Below are 19,834 nucleotides of genomic sequence, written 5' to 3' on the forward strand. Positions count from 1 at the left end.
AATGCTTGCATCGATGGGTTTTCCAGGAAAATAATATGGCTCAAAGTTGGTAGATCTAGTAGTAATCCAAAAGTCATAGCTAGGTATTTTATAGACGCAATAGAAGAGCATAGAGGTCATCCATATAGCATGAGAGGTGATATGGGCACAGAAAATGGGCTGGGTGCAGTAATGCAGACGTTGTTTGCTGGAGATGAAGTGCCAATACCTTTCATTTACGGAAAAAGCACTATGAACACTAGAATTGAGTCCTGGTGGGGCATTTTGCGAAAGAAGTGCTGTCAAGTATGGATATCAGCGATGAAAGGCCTTCAGGAACGAGGTCAATTTTCAGGAGACAAACTTGACATTAACCTAATTCAATTTTGTTGCATGCAGTTACTTCAGGTACCTTTCTTTTCTATTTGTAGAAATATTTTACCTTCCAATATGAGCTCATGGCAATAGGCTTTCTTTGAAAGATCCTTTTTGATACCAATTTTTGTTGTACGTTTTACTTTTTAAAAACTCTTATTTTGATATAAGGAATGTATTATGTTTTTTAATCAATCCCTCACAAACGGTATTTTAAGGGAAAATATAGATTATTTGATACGTTGCTTGGAGCATAACTACGTAATTGGCTTACACTTCAAAATTGTTTTATTTTAGTTATCAGTTAGGTCATTACACGATCTACTGTATCTACTAAATCATTGGAATGTCACTCCGTATTCATCGTAGTAATCTTCATTTGACTAATTTATTTTAGGATGAAGGATTTTATATCGAGGTGCTTGGGTTTTTTTTCTATTATCAGTCGTTTAGGTTGTCTGAGCTGCCTGTCAACAACAGCGAGTGTTCTCTTGTGAATCTTTTTATTTATGTTTTGCCTTCTTTTTCTGTAAACATGGTAAATTGTCTATGATTTTTCTCGATGAATTGGATCCTTTTTAATTCTTATTTAGATTGTACGTTTTACTTGTTCAAAATTGTTATTCTCATCTTGGTATATCAGGGACAGGCTGCATTAAATACGTTTAACCCCGCCTCATATTTTTAAGTGTGCGCCTGTCTTATGCCAGGAACCTTTGTCAGAGTTTGTATTTGAATTAATCTTTTAATTTCTTTCTGGGAGAAGGTTTCTCATTTGGTTTGCCTTGGTGTTAAGTTGGCATATCCTCATGATGCCCTATGGGACCATACATAGACGGTCGTACATGGTGTGCATGCTGCATGGCGGCCTCCGTATGTCACGCTTTAATTGTTCGATGATTTGGTATCTGATTGGCATTTATTCCATAAATTGTACCTGACTTCTAATGATTGTAACGTATAGGAGTTTTTGTAATAAGTAATATCCTATTTTAACGTATAAACTCGTAAACGACATACATATCAAATGTGATCTGGAACAGAAAAAAAATAACATCATAGAAAAAAGTTACCCACATTAGGATTTCTCGGTAACGCGAAATTGTAGAAGAGGGACGAAAGATACCAAAGGGACAGTCAAACTCATAAATCTAAAACAAACTGACAACGCCATGGCTAAAAATGAAAAAAGACAAACAAACAACAGCACACACGACAAAACATAGAAAACTAAAGAATAAACAACACGAACCCCACCAAAAAACTAGGGGTGATCTCAGGTGCTCCGGAAGGGTAAGCAGATCCTGCTCCACATGCGGCACCCGTCGTGTTGCTTATGTGATAACAAATCCGTCTAAGGGGGACGATCCGAGAATTTTGAAAAGGAAGGGTGCTAGAACAAATGAGGGGTGGTGGTGTGCCAGGCTACTATTTGCCGATTTTGGCCTATATTTCACATGAATTTAACAAAATTTTCCAAAAAAAAAAGGGGGTGCACATACCCGGAACACCCACTTCCCCCACCTTTTAATCGTGTGCTGTTGAATCTGGACATATTTTGAGAATGACACATATACTTTCAGTCGACGTTTCGTCTTAATGTATGTTTGCCAATCAGAACCTAGAGAAGACAATTACGCCAACAAGATTGGATTTTTACAGTGACATTTGGAACAAACTGATCAGCCCTACTTCTAACGGTAGTGTACAATTAATCGGGAAGATTTTAATCAGATTGCATTTGAAAATCTTGTGATTTGATTGGCCTTTTGTCCTGATTAAAAATGAAAAATGGCTTTGTCTTTTTTACAGAACGAACTAGATGACACTGCGCAGGTATGGAACACTCATTATATTAGGAGAAGTAGAGAGTATGTTTTTCATGGACGGCCTGTCAACATGTATCTTTATCCCGACTTGTTCAATGCTGAGGAGCATATTCGACTGGTCGATGACGACGTGCTACACTTTTGTCGATCAGAATGCGCTGAAGAGGACGAGTACCCATGCGAAGAAGAGATTTTTGAGTTGGGATGCATTTACATGGAGGAAAATCTACTGAAACCACCCGAAAACGTCGACGAGTCAGTAGCGCTATACCTAAGTTTGCGTCGCTGGTTTATTCAACAGCTATGAAAATGAAAGAGATACAAAATAAATAAATTGGTTTATGCTCTCGCTCTTTTGTATTTGTATGTAGTGATATACAAAGCAGTACCTTACGAAAATGGGTGTAACCGATGTTCTTCTATCACACAGGTACAAAATATGGTAGTTTTTTTTGATAAAGATCTTGGCTTTTGACTTTGTAAACGTTCCAAAATGATACGTGGAAATAACCATGCTAATGATTTGTGTTGTATATCAGACCGAGAGCGTACATATATAGGTCTTTTGATACTTGAACTGTCAATCAACTGTTTGCTAATTACACTTGTTCCATCTTGTTCCGTATGTCAATTCTCTGAGATATTCTCCAATGCTTCTCTTTCTTTTGCTCTATCTCACACCGTATCCAAACGTTGGTCTTTTGTTCTTTTTGCTAAAAAAAATTCTTCTTCTTTTGCGCTCTCTTGCACCGTATCCCAACCTTTTTCTTTTCTTCTTTTCGCTCAAAATAGCTCTCCCCTCACAACTTATCCCCACCTTTGTCTTTTGTTTTTTTTCTCGCTCCAATGGGCTCTTTTCCGTTCCTATTCCCGGTACCCCCGGTGATCTACACTGCTCTGATCCGTGCTCACAACCTTGCTTTTCCTACTTTTGGCGTTATTTTGACAGCAAAGGAGGAGAAGAGAGACTGTGGCCGATGCAAAATGTAACCATGAGTCGTATGAGCAAGCCAACGAGTCATACGAAAAAGCCACGAGTCGTATGAGCAACCATACGAGTAGTATGAGGTACCCTGCGAGCAACGACTCTCTCGGTCTCTTTCACTGACTTGTTAGGTGTTTGTGTCTTGTGTCCAAAATTCCTCAAAAATAGACATGAGTCGTATTAGCATAGCTTTGAGCACTATGAGCAACATTTCGATTCGTATGAAAAAGAGTGGACACACTGAAATGTCTCGCCTGTTCCAGTGTTCATAATATAACTTATGTTGTAAGTATAAAAAACAAGTTTAAACCACAAGCATTATAAACAAATTAACATTTAAATGATCAATGTACATGAGACGAAGGTGAGATAAACCCTTTCAGACAGAAATGTAGTTCATGCACTCATTCCATACAACAAATCTAGTTTACCTATTGCTAAAAGTATCTCCGAATAAACCTCTTAAAAAATAACCTTGACCATGAAATATAGGTCAAGATCAACTTACACCTACTTAACAGACATACACACCTTACAATTATTCCCAACACCAAATATAGTTATACTATCCCTTTAGTATCTGAAAGAAGGCCAAATCAGATAAATGTAACATTGGCCAATGAACCATGACCTTGAGGTCAAGGTCAAATGATTATTGCCAGAATGGAATCCATACACGAAATATAATTGACTTCTGAGAAATAGACCATATCACAAATTTTTAATTTGGCCAGTCAACCATGAAAAAGAGGTCAAGGTCAGATTATTATTGACAGACAGACATGTACACCTTACAAACATTCCATACACCAAATATAATTGACTGGATACTTATAGTATCTGCAAAATAGACCAAAACACCAAAAAAAAATATACTTTGACCACTGAATCATGAAAATGAGGTCACGGTCAGATGTCACCTGCCAGTTGGACATGAACAACTTACAATCATTGCACAACCAATTATAGAAGACCTATTGCTTTATAGATATGGACTTATAAAAAAGAAGATGTGGTATGATTGCCAATGAGACAACTATCCACAAAAGACCAAAATGACACAGACATTAACAACTATAGGTCATCGTACGGCCTTCAACAATGAGCAAAGCCCATACCGCATAGTCAGCTATAAGAGGCCCCGATAAGACACTGTAAAACAATTCAAACGAGAAAACTAACGGCCTTATTTATGAAAAAAAATGAACGAAAAACAAATATGTAACACATAAACAAACATTAACCTTGTTAACTGATCCATGCAATGATGTCGAGGCCAAGTGAAAACTGACTGACAGACATGAGGACCTTGCAAGGTAGTACATATCAAATATACGGGTATCCTATTACTTATATTAAGCGAGAAATTATCATTGCAAAAGAAAAAGAATTTTTTTCTCAAGTAGTTACTGAACCATGGAAATGACGACAAGGAAAATCGTCATGACAGACGAAAAGTTCGTAACATAAGGCATCTATATATATAAAGTATGAATTATCCAGGTCATCTACGTATACCTTCTGGAAAATAAAGCTTTTAAATCAAGCGCTAACGCCACCGGATCACTATTCCTAAGTCTCGCTTTCTGCGACAGAAGTCGCTGGCGAGACAAAAACCCTGAAAGTAACGACTCTTAACGCTGTAAAGCATGATTCAGACTAACGTTTCACCGCACACACACCACAATTTCCACGCTGAGACCTTGACCTTTTACCTTGAAAATCGATAGCTTCCGAGTAGATACAAAGGACTATCATCAAAACTCGTCAAATCTCATTGAAAGATGTTGATTCTAAAGTGTCCACAAAGGGATGATATGGACAACATAAACAATTACAAGTATTACTGCGACCTTGACCTCTGACTTTGAAATTCAAAAGCATCCGTGATATTGTTTTGGACTATCATCAAACGAAGCATGCTGATTCTAGAGTGTCCACAAGAAATGTTTCGGTGGAAGGACGGAAGCTTTCAAATATTCCCACAACTAAATTAGCAAATAAATCTGTCGTTCGTCATTACTGTGAAGTTTCAAAACATTTAGCCTAACAGTTTCAGAGGAGAAGAATTTAGAAAATCGGCCAATGAGAATCTAAGGTTTGCTATAGCGACCCTGTTTTTCATTGGACCAGAACAAAAATAAGTAAGTTCGTAAAGAACCTTCAACTGAACATTCCTATAAAGTTTCGTTTAAATCCGTCCAGTGGTTTCAAAGAAGAAGATGAAAATGTGAAAAGATTACGACGGACGACGGATGCAACTTGATGGTCAGGTGAGCTTAAAATGTAGCATAAGGACATGAAAGATAGACTGTGCCAAGTTCAAAGTAAATCCCTTCAGTGGTTTTTGAGAGAAAATTTTCGGAATGTTAACAGCGGGCGACATACGATGGAAAGCAAAAGCACAAATAGTCTTCGGCTAGGTATACTAAGCTAAAAAAAATAAATATCATGAAATCTCCTTCAATATCTTTATTTGGCCAACAAAACTGACAAAATAATATAAAGCTGAAAAATGGGGGCCCGTATGCATAACACATCTTAAGGTTATATTTGTTCGTAAAGGACAGTTTTTTCTTCAAAAGCAATGGACGTCTACTGGTACTCTAAATGGAAATCTTAACTTCAGTATTTTTATGAATACAGGCTCAGGCCATTCTCAGTAATGCATCATACTCAGTACATTTTATATATTGAACTGAAAAGCAAACTTAATCATGTTTACTTAATAATATTTACATTAAAAAGTTACATTCAGTGCATATGATATTAAAGTTTTACTAAAGAAAAAAAGCTAAAAACTTTATGATCTTATTTAAATTGGTCTAAATTTGAAAAAAATGAAAACAAAATTTCGACAGGAATACCTCTGACTCAGAAAAAAAAGTGTAATTCACACTGAATAAAAGTGTCAACGACTTAAAATAATGGTGGAAAGGTTATTTATTGGTTACATGCCTAAAATTACCCCAGTTGCTGGAAACTACTCTGATACTTTCAGAAAGTACTCCTACAGCTTATTAAAAAAAAGGCAAAAAAGGGACATATCTCCCAAGACGAGACATTGGAGCAATGTAATTAATATGCTGACCAATATTTTGATAGCTTTACTGCTTTACAAATACTGAGGCTAACCTCATAATCTATTTCAAGCCATTTGAACATTGTTAGTAAACCCTTTAGATTATGTTTACCTAGTTAAGATCAGGACCCTTTTGATTTTTACAGGGTCAAAGATTTTAATATGTTTATGATGGATAGTTGACCAATATCGATAATACTTTCAGACTGGTGACCTAAAAATGCAAGAGGTGGGATTAACTTTAAATGACATATTTTAATGCCATTTGAACCATGCATGTTTATTTTGTTGAGACAAGTATACACTCTACATTTATAATCTTCAGTTAAACATATCTAGATTCAGTCAGGCCAGTCACTCAAAGGATGCTGCAGTGATCTAGCATTGATGTAAGCATGGTTAAACAATGTGCATTTAGTCCCTGACAAATTTACATTTTGTTGATTCTTCTTTGAATCAGTACATGAAATCATACAATGCAATCTTAAAACAATGTGCATTTAGTCCCTGACAAATTTACATTTTGTCGATTCTTCTTTGAATCATTACATGAAATCATACAATACCAACTTATTGAATGTAAGTGATAAAGGCAAAAGAAAGGAATGTCCAAACTTCAATCAAAGAAGTGACTAAACATAATCCATCTCCCACATGTTTGTTTTGAATATGTTCATAAAGTCTTCTCTGAGGTCAGCAACAGACTCATAACAAGATGGCAGTTGTAGCATATTCCCACAAGTCTGAGCTGTGGGTCTCCTCTCAAAACCTGAAAGCATACTAAATGCTACATTTAATTGGTAACACATGAGGTTTGATCCAGTACAAAAACGCATAAAGTTTTGAAGTCCTTTCTCGTCTAAACTTTTTATAAACTTTTTAAGATAACCAGCCACAATCTGTTCTTTGAGTTCAAGAACATCAGGAAACTTTAGAAGTTTCAACACTTTTGCAACTGTTGGGTTCTTGTTTTCATATAGTTGGACCAATTCTTTTCTGTTCACTGAAAGTTTATTACGGAATATATCTTTCCAACATTCAATCACAAATTTTGGTTCTTGTAAAATTTCTTTATGCGCTATTTCTTCTATCAAACGTTTAATATTTTCTGCAGTTGGGTACTTTTTGCAATTATAGACCTCCAGCACATCAATCAGCTCTCCAATTTCAACATTAAATCCTTCTAAAGCATACTGAATAGTCACTTTATCTGGGTAAGGTATATACTGTAGGAAGGTTTCAACCAAATCTACTTCTGTTTTCCCATACATAGCATCTTCAAAAATTGCCAAACTTATTTTGATTGGAAAATATCCAAATTGAAGCCCATTACAAATAATAGAGGCTACTGACTCCCAATGTTCACGTTGCATGTCATGACGTAATATAGGGACTTTTGTAGAATTACCCTCGCAACATCTCAAATAAAATGTGTCCCAAAAATCAGTTAATATGTCTCTGAGAATACCAATCCCTTCCCCTGCTTCCTCTTTCCCATTATCCATAATCCTTATTACTTCACATTGTCCAAGATCTAGAGTTTTGTCCCGAAATAAGTCTATCAACTCACAAAATGTGTTGCTTTTATGAATCTTAATCACTCTCTTGGTATGTTCCTCGTCCGAATATAGTAATATATTAGGCACAACCAGTGGTTCATTTGGAATGGGCTGTTGGAGGGGCGGCTCATTTAAAGAGATTATCAAATCTTGTGGCTCATTTGAAGGAATCAGTTGGGATGGTGTCTCAACACGGTCCTCTACAAAGTTAAACAAATTCTGAACTGAATCATTTGATGATTCATCATCATTTTCAATTGGACTTACTGGCAAATTTAGCGGCAATGTTTCATTATAACTGTCAACTGATATATCATGTGGCACTATATCTACATATGGATTCAATGCCACCAGCATCATATGATTGCCAGAAGGTTGACCAGAAATGACAAAAGTATCATCTTCATTAACTCTTAGCTGGACTGTTTGTGGAGTTACTGATGAAGTCTCTGAAGGTGAATCATTTGATGGATTAAATTTATCAGAAGATAAGTTAGCGCCTTTGCCTGCAGCTGCAGTTGAAACGTGTTTATTTACTTGTAGTAATTTGGGATCAGGTAAACTATCATCAGATGGAGATTCCATTTCAGAACAGCCCACAGCAGTTGTTGGTAACTTCTTGCTGTATATGTAAAATCGTAGAAGTTTTGATCCTGTCAAAGTATATAGGTCTGCAATAGTGCAATCATTGTCCATTCTGTCTCCCATAAAATTTCTGACTTCATATTGAAATTCTGTTACTTTTCCTCTTTTCGATTTGCCATTCAGGAAAAATACCTTCTTCCCATGTTGCAGGATATCATCCTGCCTCCAGGTCTTAGGTGCATTGATGTATCTTGCGCCTCCACCATTTGGTGTCCTGACTTGACGATATTCACTACTTCTGTAATCGTAATCAAACCACCCAATTTCAATCTTCCTCTCGTGCTTTTTGGCATTGTCATTTCCTTTGAGCTTTTCACTTCTGTTAGTGGGTCTTGTGTCCTCTTCATGGGCATTTTTTTCTTTTTTCTTTCTTTTGTTCTTTTTTTCATAGGAACATTTGCTGTCTTCCTCACTGACATTGTGGTCACTGTCTGATGACTTATCATGTTTCACTTTGCGTCCCATTTTTTTCCTAAATTTATGGAACAGACCTTCTGTTCTTTGATTTTTTTTAACATTTTGTACTTTTGTCTTAAAATGACGTTTTGCTGCATGGATATCTCCATAACTTATCATAAGGAACTTGTGCAGGTCGGTATCAGTCATGTCCAGCAAAGTCTGGGGATCGACCTACAAAATTATAAAAAAAATAATAGAATTATTGCATGTATGAGCCAGCACCTTAAACTGTTATAGTGGTTGTGTAAGTGTGAGTTACTGGACAAATGATACCAGAGCATTTGTTTTGTGACAAAGATTTTGATAGGACAATCATGGAAGTCTTCCATGGGACAATGTAATATATCATTACCGGTAATCTAATCTATGACAGATGACAAATGATGGTAGCGTGATAGCTCACATGACCATGATGACCCTTTGCTCCAGGTGAGCAAAAACATAATACATAATCAAATTGAACAATCGATGCAGTATGTTACCATAAATAGTTGAGCAATCTAAGATTTGTTATTTTTTATTGATAATATAACCATTGTAGTTTTCCTCTCAGGTCAATACAAGGTTATAATATCCAAATGCCATATGTATATCAACATTGGACTTTGGCCTGTAACAAGTGTTGATATTCATTTGTCAGGCAGATACAATCTCTCATCATATACGTCATGCCTTATACAGTGCTTTTTGCACATGTGTAACGATTGGAAGGAGACAAGCCGTATTTGCAAAACCTGGACTGATAACCCTGTACCAGCCCAATGACGTCACTACCCAGGCTAATATGGCCGTATCAACCAGGGCAGAAAATCCATATCAGCTTCCAATGTTATTCTACCTTATTGTCGGAAGAATATGATGAATAGATTAATATATGGGTAAATCCATATCAGCACGACTATCATCTCTCTTCCCATATCGGCCCTCGACTACGTCTCAGGCTGATAATGGAGTCTTGGGATAATAACCGGGGCGATATAAATTTACCCCTATATTAAGCTATAAGTATTGACCAGAGAGAAAAGCTATAATTGTAGAAATAATTTCAGTTGGGAAAACTGACATTTACAGGTCTATTACCCCTAATATAACACATTCTTGTTTTTTCAAATAAGTACAACTCTTATTAAGAAGTAAGAAAAAAAATACATTTAGTATATGTAAGAACATGATAATCCTCTTCTTCATGGTTAAGTACGAGCGTTAGCGAGTACTTATCATGAAGAAGAGGGTTATCATGTTCTTACAAACTTAGAACATATAAACTCTATTCTTGATTAATTATATGTACTGTGTTAAATGGTATACATGAACACAGTTCTTGAAAATATGGCCAAACAAATAACCCCTCTAGCTAACTGTCTTGCTCTAATGACTATTAGAAGTGGGACATTTAAAGACGTATCGCATCCGTATCTAATACGTTGACGTATCTAAACGTATATATATTGATTATTATTCAATTGATGTTTTACGTGCTTAAAAAGTAATCGAGAAAGGGAAAAGAGATGGGGAAAAGGAAAGGGCGATGCAAATTTTTGATCTCTTTAATCTTTAATAAATAAACTGTTCGTTTAATAATGTTGAATTATTGTGCAATTTATGTATCATTTGTATTTGCATACATCAGGGATTTGTATAGACTATACAAATCCTTGCATACATGTACTTGCTTCTTGTAAGTCAAAATCTGGACTTAATTATACGTATTGCCCTGAACGTGTCACAGTGGCGGATCCAGAACTTATCCTAAGGGGGGGCCGCTCCAGTCATGCTTCAGTGATTCCCTATATAATCAACCAAATTTTTCCCACGAAAGCCCCCCCCCCCCCCCCTCTGGATCTGCATATACGTGATGTTTCTACTATATTTACAGTTCCTATAATACAATTATAAAAACATTGCACGGACGACAACAGAAGCTTACATTCATACACATAACAATAACGTGATTTTCATGCCAATCTATATACTTGTATTATGTTTTGAAGCTCGATATTTAAATTATTAGAACTACCCAGGCGTGAAGTTGAATTATAAAACAAATAAAGTTAACGTTAACAATATTCATGCACATACAGGGGCGTAGCTAGGTATTCAGTCAACTGTAGGCACCAATCGGCAGGGGGTCTGGGGGCTGCAGTTAAGGCCCCCAGCAGGTCCAGGGCATAGCCCTGGTAGGCGGGGTTCAGGGGAGCTTCCAACGGAAAAAGGTTTTCAGCGTTTTAGCTGCAAAATTTTATGTACAAAAATATTAAATTTACTGGTTATTTAATCATGATAATTATAATATATATGATGAAAAGTTCGAAGAATTATGAATAATGTACCATAACATCTGACTGGTGAATTAAATAAAGCAGTACAATTCGTGGTATAAAAAAATATTTACAATATGCATTCAAGCCCATCTGATTTAATGTCCCCATTCTGACTGCCAGACGTGACTGCGTATTTATACATCCTGCACAGCCAAACGGACGACCAACATTGGCAAGTCGGAAGAAGACAAAGTGGAAAGATAGTTGAAAACTAACAACAACTAATTATAAAACTTATGTGTCTAAGTTGAGGTTCATTCAAGTTTTGTTGATAGTCTAGACGTGAAATTATCTAAACCAAAGTTCTAATTTATAGTTTCTATATAAGATAAAATCGTAAAATTATTCTATTCTATCCAATATTCCATTCACCAAGGACGAGAGACTAGTGTACACATGACATTCGATAATTAAAAAGTTTTGACAACTTCATTTACAGATAACGTTGTTTATTATTAAAAAAAAATATTTGTGAAAAAATTATGTGTAGGCACGTGCCTAAAGTGACTAACGGCAGCTACGCCCCTGACATACTTGCTAATAAAAGGGAATTGAATCATCCACATCATATGAGTCGAATTGTTACTGATACCAATAATTATAAATTTATAAATTAGCAGGCCACCTTTATTCAAATATGTGGCGAAGTACACCTTTCTCGGGTACACTCGACTTAAGTGACTTAATATGAGTTTTGTTTTTGAATATAGTTGTTAATGACTTTTTGTTAACAAAAAACGCTAGCACATTACGAAGAAAGTGAACTATGTTTTTATGATTAAAATCCCTTTATTCAAGTCTGTAGAACTGTATTTGCCACAAAGTCCTGATTTTCTGAACGAAGTTTCCTTTGTATATATGCACAATATGGCAAATCTCTGTTGTACCATTGCTGTTTTAATTCTATTGCACAATTTCGTAATACACATGGCTACAGAAGGACTCACAAATCTTAAATTCACGACGGAGAAGTGGCGATGGTTTAAATATCAAGTGTTTAGATATAAACGAGTATTCATAAATTGAAAACTATCATGTTTAAAAAAAAAAGTGTATCGATGGTTATCAATGAAAGAAAGATGTCTAACATAGAAAAACACATATTTAAACCTGAAAATAATCTATTAAACAATAACACATAGATATTTTCTCAGATACGTCAACGTATCAGATACGGATACGATACGTCTTTAAATGTCCCACTTCTAATAAAAGTATTATTATTTTCAAGTCAGTAACATGTATGCATCTTTAAGTCTAAAATGAATCAACTTGTTGGAATTGGAACTTTTGAATTAAAAGAAGAAGTGTCCGAGAATAATGCTTTTACCTACTCAGGACCTTGTAAAATATGAAAACAAGCCGGTCGTGTGTGAGGCTGCGGCCCCGCGTAGATTTTCTGTTCCATTGTCGGATTCAGACTTACAAGAGAGAATTCTTAAAGCTATTCCGAAAAAGACTAGAAATAACAACAAGTGGGCTTTAGGCGTCTGGGTTGCGTGGACTTTAGAAAGAAATTTGTATCAAGAAACAATAACTGATGGTGGTAATGCAATACCAAGTGATCCGAATTTACTCTCAAATGAACTTTTAAACTATTGGATGGCACACTTTATACAAGAATGTAGACGTGTTGATACCAGTCCTTATCCACCAAATTCATTGGTCCAGTTAGCATCAGGCATTCAAAGGTAAGTTACAAATTTTAAATTTCAATATATATAACACCAGGACAGCCGTTACAAGTAAAATCATCAAAATCAACATTTTATTGGAATTGTAGTCCACAGCTTCCACAATACAGTATATAGCGTTTGATGTAGATGTTACATTGTACTAAAACTATGAAAATGTAATTTTATGAATTACATTTGTGTTGATTTTGATATTTGTTTTTGTAACCGCTGTCTTGGAGTTCGGTATAGTTAAACGGGTTGGTGGAAAAGGGGGGGGGGGGGGCAACAACTGTTGAAATACGTTCGTTTACTTGTTTTAAGGGAGCAAACATTTGATTTCGAGGGGAAAAGGGGGGTTTGCATTCTGGGTTTTTCAATACATATTGGAGACGAACTTTTACCTGAATCCTCATTTTACATTTACTGTGTCATATATATCTTGCCTTTTTTTTTACTTTTTGTCATGGGTCATACTGCTTTTTTTTGCAAAAGGTTTCACCTGTCCTTTTACATTTGATTTTAGCCCCTCTCCTTAAAAATAGTTTACTTTTAAAATGTATCGTAACTTGTTTTGTGGATGCAACATTTGAGGCAGGAATTCTAGGCAGGGGGCTTATAAAAAAAATCAATTGAGCACATCAGAAAACCTTTCTCCTGCATTTTCGTTTACAAGTACTGTCAAAAAGGACAAGCCTGTCATATTCATCCTACCAGTTTGATTTTATAACACTGCTCATTCTGCATTTTTTTCCTAAAATGTTCGATCGTATTTTTTTACTTAAAATATCTTCCCCTCCCCCTCCCCTCCCCCAAACCTCCAAAAATCAAAAGGGTGTTCCCTTGTTTTTTTTAAGGTAAAATCCTTTCCTTATGTGTGTTTTTTTCTCTATTCGATACCATTTATATACCCCAAACCCTTCAACCAAAAAATATATTATAAAAAGGTGTTATTTTAAAACTACTATTATGGATAAAAAAAAATACAATAAAATAATTTGACAGTTATTTTTCGGATATTCTAATAATTTTATTCTGCTTGCCAATAATTATGTATCCCAATGTTATTATTTCCGAATATGCTTAAATTGTCTCAACCTATACTTTCAATTTACTGTTTTTAATAGATAATTGAGATATGATGTATTCGTGAAGAGACAGCAAACAAACAATAATTAATTCTAAGACATACTATTACAGTTTAAATTAGTCTAGTTTTAACATGGCTAATTTCATTTTGTATTGATTTACTAAAAAGCTGTATATTCAACTCATTCGGCCAATTTTGGAAAGCAAACTCATACATGTATACATTTCTTGTCTTCTGGGGTCGTCTCCCACCCCCTCGCTCGGGAGATAAAACTCGCGTTTAAAAAAACACGAATGACAATTTTAATCTCAATTTTAACTACGTTTTTAAACTACAATGAAACCAGTGTAAACAGAACCTTGAATGAATCGAAAACCCACCTAAACTTAACATATATGATCCTAAGTCCAGTCATATAAAATTTTATGCGATGTGAATCTGTTAAACCGAACATCTAACAAAATCTAACAAAAAATTGAAGTACCAAGGAGGTCGTACTAGACAGGTTTCACTGTATTGCAATTCGTCGTCGGTTATTTTACTTTTCTGAAAAATAATTTCTTCTTCAACCAATTCATCTTTAAAAAAGTTCTACTAATCCTTTATAAGTCTTTATATGTATTAAAACAAAGAGTAAAACCACAACTTTTTGTAGGTATCTGAGAACAGATTGTAACAGAAATGACGTGAGCCTCTTTGAAAAGGATTCATCTACATTTGCGTTTTTTAGAAAATGTCTTGACAGTCGAATGAAAGAACTAACCAATAATGGTATTGGAACTAACGTAAAAAGGGCAGACCCTATATTAACAACAGACGAGGAGGCCATGTGGGATAGTGGAGTTTTTAATTGTAACACTTCAAATGGGCTAACCAATATAGTTTTTTTCTACAACTGCAAGTTATTTGGATTTCGTGCTTTAGATGAACACAAACAACTTGATGCTAGTCAATTTCGAATTTCTGTGGACACAATTGGTAATAAATTACTCCATTATACCGGGAGGCTGTGTAAGAATGTACAAGGTGGCCTGAATAACAGAAACGTTGATGTCAAACGCATAACTCAGAAAAGTGACCCAACAAACCCAAGATGCCTAGTTACAATTTATGAGAAATACTTGTCACTTATTCCACGTGAAGGTAGGTTTTACCGTAAACCGCTACCACATAAAGCTAACGATGGTTCTATTCGCTTTAGCGTCCAGCCGATTGGTATTAACACATTGTCTAGCAAAATGAAGGAATTATTTAAGGCTGCGGGAATTTCAACTACTGATCGTAATATCACCAACCATTCTGGGAAAGTTACATGCTGCACCACACTTTTCAATGCCGGATTTTCCGATTCAACTGTAAAATCAAGAAGTGGTCACCGATCAACGGCCGTCGACACATATAAACGCCCGTTAGAAACATTACAGGATAATGTAAGCAAGGCATTACAGCCTCCAGTACCCACAAGCAAAAACGTTAAGCAAGAAAATGACTTGTCCATTGCCAAAAGTAACCAGCACAGTTTCGAAGACAAAGAAAACGATAATAGTACCATGACAATAAAAAAATTGTATAAACAAAGTTGTCATTTTCAAAAATGGAAAAAGATATTGTTTAGAAATTTGAACTGCTTGTGTATTAAAGAATATTTATTACAGTTAAATTTATACAAATAATTGAATCTTGATTAAAAAGCCTGGGGTCATAACTATTTTTTCAGTATACTGTCCTTGCGAATTGCCTCTAGGCAATATTGGCAACACTAATTGGCCCTTTGTAATTCAGAGCATAACAATAAGATAATCACTAAATAAGAACATGTTTTGTGTCATTCTTCACTATTAAGAGGGTGAAAATCCTTGCATTTCATTGGTCGAAAGCACTTTACTATGTTCTAAAATGTATGTATATGTAACGTCACTAATTAATAAGTAATTATTCAGATTAGAACACAGATTTGTTTATGTAACACTAATCTTCCCTTTCAATTCTATAAATGTAAATGGCATGACCCCTTAGGGTGTTCATTTAGCAATTTGAATGTATAACAATTAAAATAACAATTCACTTATGCCCGCGTCACACTGTTTTTATATACGATGGACACCCGAATGCGAAAATTGTAAGTTCGTACGAAGTTGGTCCCGATCTCTTTAAAATACCCAAAAGTGACCGAAGCAAGTACGATGAATAACGAAGTCTATACGAGGGTGCCGAAAGTATATACGATAGCAAAAGATGGACATACGAAGGTTAACCGAAGACGGTATTAATTAAAGTACGATTCATAAAATGTCATAACTTTTGATTGAAAAGAGATACGCAAGTTCGGTTTGTTGTAAAGTCATATTCATAGGTGATTGCTTGGATAAGCATTTTTTTATTTTTTAGTATAATAGTCCAAGATATGGCCAAATAGGCTGTCCACATCGGTATCCGGTCGTTCCGGCCCCAAACCGATCCGGCCCCAAGTCAATCCGGCCCAAAGTCGATCCAAGGTCTATTTTTTAGTAACGGCAGCCATGTTTTTCGGAAAATGGCTATGTGTGACACAATTTTTTAAGAAGATATACCATAAAGAGGATTATGGCAATGTTTCGTCAAAATCCCTTTAGTGGCTTCATACTTTTGATAACAGATAAACAAAATGGACATAATGATGTCGATAACAATCACTCTATGTTACTGACCCTGTATTTACTCTATACATTTAATTCAGCTCTCCACCTCAGGCCTTACATATAAAAAAGAAAGTGTGGTGTTATTGTCAATGAGACAACTCTTCACAAGAGACCAAATGACTGACACAGAAGTTAATCACTATAGGTCACCGTACGGCCTCATACAATGAGCAAAGCCTGTACCGCATAGTCAGCTATAAAGGCCCCTAAAGGACATGTAAAACAATTCAAACGAAAAAACTAACCGCCTGATTAATGTTAGTTTATCAACAACATACATGTACAGTGACTGTTACAGGAGGTAACATATACATCACTGAGCTTAATGTTACCCACAGCAAAAGATGGCGGACTCTTTTAACTCGTTGATATCTAATTCATACAAAATCTACCTTTTGCAACGTTTTTCATGCAGTATGTAAATATTTATAGGATTCTTGAATAACGAAATCACTTACAATTACCATTTACTTGTTAATTTAGAGTTCACTAAAGCGCAAGGCCGACTTTAAAAAATGCATGACATCCCTAACTTTTTTTATCGAATCTCAGCAGACTGTCTGTAACTTTATTTTCAGACGTGGGTAACTTTTGATTTCAAAATTTTAAGAGTTATAATTTCAACAATTAAAGGATAATAAACACTATGAAACCCCTTATTTGTAACCTTCACGGCTGTTTATAATGGTCATTCTCCACCAAATGTGATTGAATTATAAATATCATCATACTTTTTTTTTGTAAGGGTTTGTGGAACTTGATCCTGGCCATTTTTGTCTGTGTTTTCACTTTTATTGATTACTGTGTGTCTTGTAACCGTTTTTCGCTTTGGACCATGGCTTTGTCATGCTGTTTTACATTTTGGAGTTTAGTTGTCTGTTTATTTACTCACCCCTCTCTTTCTTTTTTTAATGTTTATTTTGGTGATTACTCTTTGACGCGGCTCGGTATTTATACATCCCGCTAGTTAGTTATAGTGTAATGGTTGTTTTATGAATGTTTCCTAGTATGTTTTGTATTTTTCCTCTGTATAGTATCAGAGATTATTAATATATAAATTGTTTTTGTTTCTAATTAGTGGAAATGAGTGTCTTTTGAATATACTCTTTATGGCTGAACCTTTAATAATTGTCATGTGACTTTTTTTTATACATTATTACGATATGGATCAAAATAACCAAGAGAAAAGAGAACATATCCAGTAGCTATCCTGGGGTAGCCAGTATACAAAATCATATCAGAGTTTTACGGATTTATCATTATTTTTTTCAAATTATAATCCCGAGTTTGTCTTTCATCAATACAATGAATTATATCATACTAGAAATCTACTACATTTCTGATTATATATTCTCAATTTTATGTTTTAACTTTATATCCACGTATATCGATTCTTTGAATGTTACGGACATCCCTATTGGTAAAATGAAAAGATTTAGGACAAGTTTTTTTGAAGTTGCAGACAGCCTAAGTCATATGTAAGTGTTTTCGAAACTCGTGCTGTGATTGTTTATTTTTTAGTATTTAATCACCTGTTAAGATAAGGAGTTTCCCTAAACGATTGATACAACTTTTCAATTTGAGTGTTTTAAGTGATGCATTCATTCATGGTATTGTTATCATATAGAAGACAAATTTCTTACTGACGAAAGGCATCTCCATCTTGGGCTGTGGGTAACTTAAGTCGTTTAAGCACAGTGTACATGTTATTATAGTCATGACAGTACATTAATGTCAAAACCTGGCATTATAATGTAGTATTGTGTATTAAAATGTGAATATACATGTAATAATGATAATGTACCTTCTCTTCTCTAATTTTTTGTATTGATTCATCTGATGCATGTCGATCTGTTAGAAACTGAATCACTTCACAGTAGTCATCCATTTCTTTCTGTAAAACAAAGACAAATTTCAATATGATCATTACAAATCAAGAGTAATAACAAAATTACCGAACTGATGAGCAAAAATCCAGGGCAGTAGTCAATAAATAAAAACAATCAAATTTAAAAAAATCGATAAATAACGCTTATCAGGGGCAACAACTCTTCCACGGAGAAAACACATACCTTTGAATTCAATTAAATAATATTAAATCAGACCGCTGCGCAGAAATATGGAAATTCGCCAAGAATGGGAGAAAAGATGTTCCCCATTTGAGAAACAGATAATCGTATGGAAAACTTTACTTTAGTTTTAGGGTTATGGCTGATTAAGTAATACTCAACCAGGCCTGAATTAAACATGCTTACATGTACTTCAGACTATTTCATATTCACGCCGGGTATCCTGGCACACGGAACCGCAATATCCATATCACAGAGTTCTAGTTCTGTAGGTCAGTAGTGAGAATGTGGATCTAGGGAGTCCTCTGCTTTCAGTTATTGACGGAACCGGGATGGCACATAGAACGTGGACATGTCACAATGAATGCACACTAACTGTCTGTGTGTAAAATCTGGACAGAAAGGACCGTAGGCAAATAATACTCTGTTGATTCAGAAAATTTCAGTGCGTGAAATTTTATTTATTTTTTGCACACATCGAAACAAAGCATTTTGTTCTCAAGATACAGGAATTTACAGTTAATCCAGCTATTTTGGATAAGGGCAGAACTGTTGCATGGACCATTTGATTTTTCAGGGGGGGATTGGTTGTCTTTTCATGTGGACCCAGATTTTTTTTTCGGCAAACTTACGGCCAGGATAATTTTATCTAAGAAAAAATTAAATGGTCTGTACCTTGGAGGCCAAATTTTCTCTTTGAGCATGTTGAGATCAGTTTATTCCACCCTTCCTGGACAAATAATTTTTTCCCTCAAATTTCAGGATATTATAAATATTTATTTCCGGACAAGGCCCCCTGAAGTTAAATGGTCGGTCCTTTATTTGAACTTGAATCCGGGTCTGTTTGCTCTAATTCACGTTGCCCTAGGACCTGTTCACTCTACTTCTTGTTCGTCCTATTTCGTCCTAGGTCTGTTCACGCTGATTTTTCATACATGTTTCATATATTTTATTGTTTGTTGGAAATTTCACCAACTTTTTCTCTTGTTTTTGCTGTATATTTTCTATCATTTAATTTATCTGTAAGTTATATAATCACTGTGATACAATTTTATTGTATTGTCTAACATGTCTCAATTGTTTTACATGT

At 35.2% G+C, this 19,834-nt stretch overlaps 1 protein-coding gene and 1 long non-coding RNA gene across 2 annotated transcripts; one reads left to right on the forward strand and one right to left on the reverse strand.

The window, feature by feature from the left end:
* The first annotated feature begins 210 nt into the window (after positions 1-210).
* LOC143057685 (uncharacterized) lies at positions 211-2,532 on the forward strand. The gene is made up of 2 exons (XR_012972791.1): positions 211-387; positions 2,167-2,532. It is a non-coding gene; the product is annotated as an uncharacterized LOC143057685 (long non-coding RNA).
* A 3,770-nt stretch (positions 2,533-6,302) lies between these two features.
* On the reverse strand, positions 6,303-18,587 carry LOC143056827 (uncharacterized). Its single transcript, XM_076229991.1, has 2 exons — positions 18,480-18,587; positions 6,303-9,084 (listed from the first exon to the last, which is right to left on the reverse strand). The coding sequence occupies exons 1-2, from the start codon at positions 18,561-18,563 to the stop codon at positions 6,883-6,885; spliced, it is 2,286 nt and encodes a 761-aa protein (XP_076086106.1). The 5' UTR covers positions 18,564-18,587; the 3' UTR covers positions 6,303-6,882.
* Positions 18,588-19,834: the final 1,247 nt, after the last annotated feature.

This window comes from Mytilus galloprovincialis, chromosome 13 (assembly GCF_965363235.1).
Source record: "Mytilus galloprovincialis chromosome 13, xbMytGall1.hap1.1, whole genome shotgun sequence".
Taxonomy (NCBI): domain Eukaryota; kingdom Metazoa; phylum Mollusca; class Bivalvia; order Mytilida; family Mytilidae; genus Mytilus; species Mytilus galloprovincialis.